The 1918-nt window shown below is 34.9% G+C and overlaps 1 protein-coding gene across 1 annotated transcript; it reads right to left on the bottom strand.

Annotated features, from left to right (window-relative positions):
* Window positions 1-177: 177 nt before the first annotated feature.
* LOC109583630 (intraflagellar transport protein 172 homolog) lies at window positions 178-1598 on the bottom strand. Its single transcript, XM_019999054.1, has 6 exons — window positions 1348-1598; window positions 1019-1070; window positions 851-910; window positions 695-793; window positions 378-434; window positions 178-327 (listed from the first exon to the last, which is right to left on the bottom strand). The coding sequence occupies exons 1-6, from the start codon at window positions 1512-1514 to the stop codon at window positions 178-180; spliced, it is 585 nt and encodes a 194-aa protein (XP_019854613.1). The 5' UTR covers window positions 1515-1598.
* Between the last annotated feature and the right edge of the window lie 320 nt (window positions 1599-1918).

Consider the following 1918-nt stretch of genomic DNA (forward strand, 5'->3'; position numbering starts at 1 on the left):
ACATACATAATTATTGCATCCCATGCAGACAGTTTACATATAGATTAGATCAAATCCATCCCCTAGGCAACTCTGTGGTTATACTTTGATCTCTACTGATACACTTTGCTGCGAGAAAAAGGATTTTTGCACAACAGAAAATAAAGTACATGTACATATACCTAATAACAAAGTTGCCTAGAGGATATTTGGCCAAAGGTAGATGTACATGTATCTTAGTGCTGGACCTGTTACAATGCAAGGTAATGAAGTGACTCCAGTATGAGGTGATGTCAGTGATGCAACATAAGTCTGTCTCTCATCATCAAGTGGTAGTGTTTGCTCCACCTGCATGATTAAAGGAATAAGCTAATGGGTTGATTCTCATTATGAGTCACCTGTCTGTCCATGGAGAGGGCCAGTACCCATTCCTTAATCTCTTCTTGTTTATCCTCCTGTAACAAACAGAAGCACTTTATAATGTAATCCTATACGTACATGTATACATACATGTACATGTACATATGTTAAGTGTTTGCATAGTGTGAACATAAAGCAAGAATAATTGACATAAGGGGCATAAAAATTATCTATAGAGAGTGAACTACATGTATAGTAGTTTGATAACAACTTCTTACAACACGTTTCTGTAGTATAGGATATACATGTTAATGAGAGTGCAGATTCAGCTGTACTGTACTGTATGCTTCCTTACTGTCATGAAAGGTTGTTCTGGCAATGGTACTTCAAATGGAATATCAGTATCAACAAAATCACTGTTATCAATCATATCCAATGAACCCTCTTCAATAGCCTGACATTGGAAAATCAAAAGTAATATCAACATAGCTATACTCTTGGCTATACTTACTTCACTGAGATCCAGGAATCTGTTGTAGAATATAAATGCCATGCTTTCCAATCCAACTGCCTATTGATAGAACACAATTAATCACTAAATAGGTACAGGACAGGTACATGCACAATCCAAATACTTTGGCGCACAAATAATATCACTATACTGGTCCAATTAACATACCTCTTGATAAATGGTAATTCCCCTTGCAAACTGCCAATTGCCAAAATAAACTCTGCCAAATTAAAGTGCTATACGGTAATACATTGTACATTGAAAACTCAGTCCACTAACATAATATGAATGAACACATATACTCATTGTACTATATACTGTACATGCATGTACATGTATGCATAAATCCTTGTGTGTATTGTATGTGTCCATATTCCATAGAATTATAGCAGAAGTTTACAATTTGGAATTTTTCCAAGATATACAAGTACGTGAGTAAGAATGTACAATGTACATGTATGTGTATAGTACTATATTGCACATTAACAGGTACTTACAATAGAGAATAACATATTCCTGAGACTAGAGTAGGTTGGATACGCTGTCCCTCCTTCAAGGTTCTCTCCAAACACTTCCATGCAGAGCCTCTTGTATATGTTAAAGTTCTGAGGTAAAGGAGGCGCCCCACATGTAGTGAAAAGTTTAAGAGCTGACAATGAAGCATTGGACTTTATCAGATGAGCTGCATATAATGCCACATATTTGAATAATACACTGGGACCCTGAGGAGATAGACAGAAATATAATTAAATATTAAGCAATTAATTTTAGAATCTACTTACTACATGCACCTGAAATAACAAATAAAACACTTTATACCCATTACTGAACACTCACAAGTACATGCACATTCTGCATACAATATAACTGTACTGTATGCATGTTTACATCTAAATGTATGGAATTACATTTGTATGTCTGTAATGTATTAAGATTGTATGATATGTGTGTTTATTATTATTTTAATGTATAGGTGTTGATTAGTAGGTGTGTTTGTTTGCATTATTTTGTATGAAATTCTACTTCCTGTCTGTCCTTAAGCCCTCCATACACTAGGCAACATGTTGC

The sequence above is a fragment of the Amphimedon queenslandica genome, unplaced genomic scaffold (assembly GCF_000090795.2).
Source record: "Amphimedon queenslandica unplaced genomic scaffold, v1.1 AMPQUscaffold_13291, whole genome shotgun sequence".
Lineage (NCBI taxonomy): Eukaryota > Metazoa > Porifera > Demospongiae > Haplosclerida > Niphatidae > Amphimedon > Amphimedon queenslandica.

Coding starts and splice junctions, on each gene's coding strand:
- LOC109583630 (XM_019999054.1), bottom strand. CDS start 1,514: ATGCTTCATTGTCAGCTCTTAAACTTTTCACTACATGTGGGGCGCCTC. Junction 1,071..1,347: donor GGAATATGTTATTCTCTATT/GTAAGTACCTGT, acceptor TTAATTTGGCAG/AGTTTATTTTGGCAATTGGC. Junction 794..850: donor GATTCCTGGATCTCAGTGAA/GTAAGTATAGCC, acceptor TTCCAATGTCAG/GCTATTGAAGAGGGTTCATT.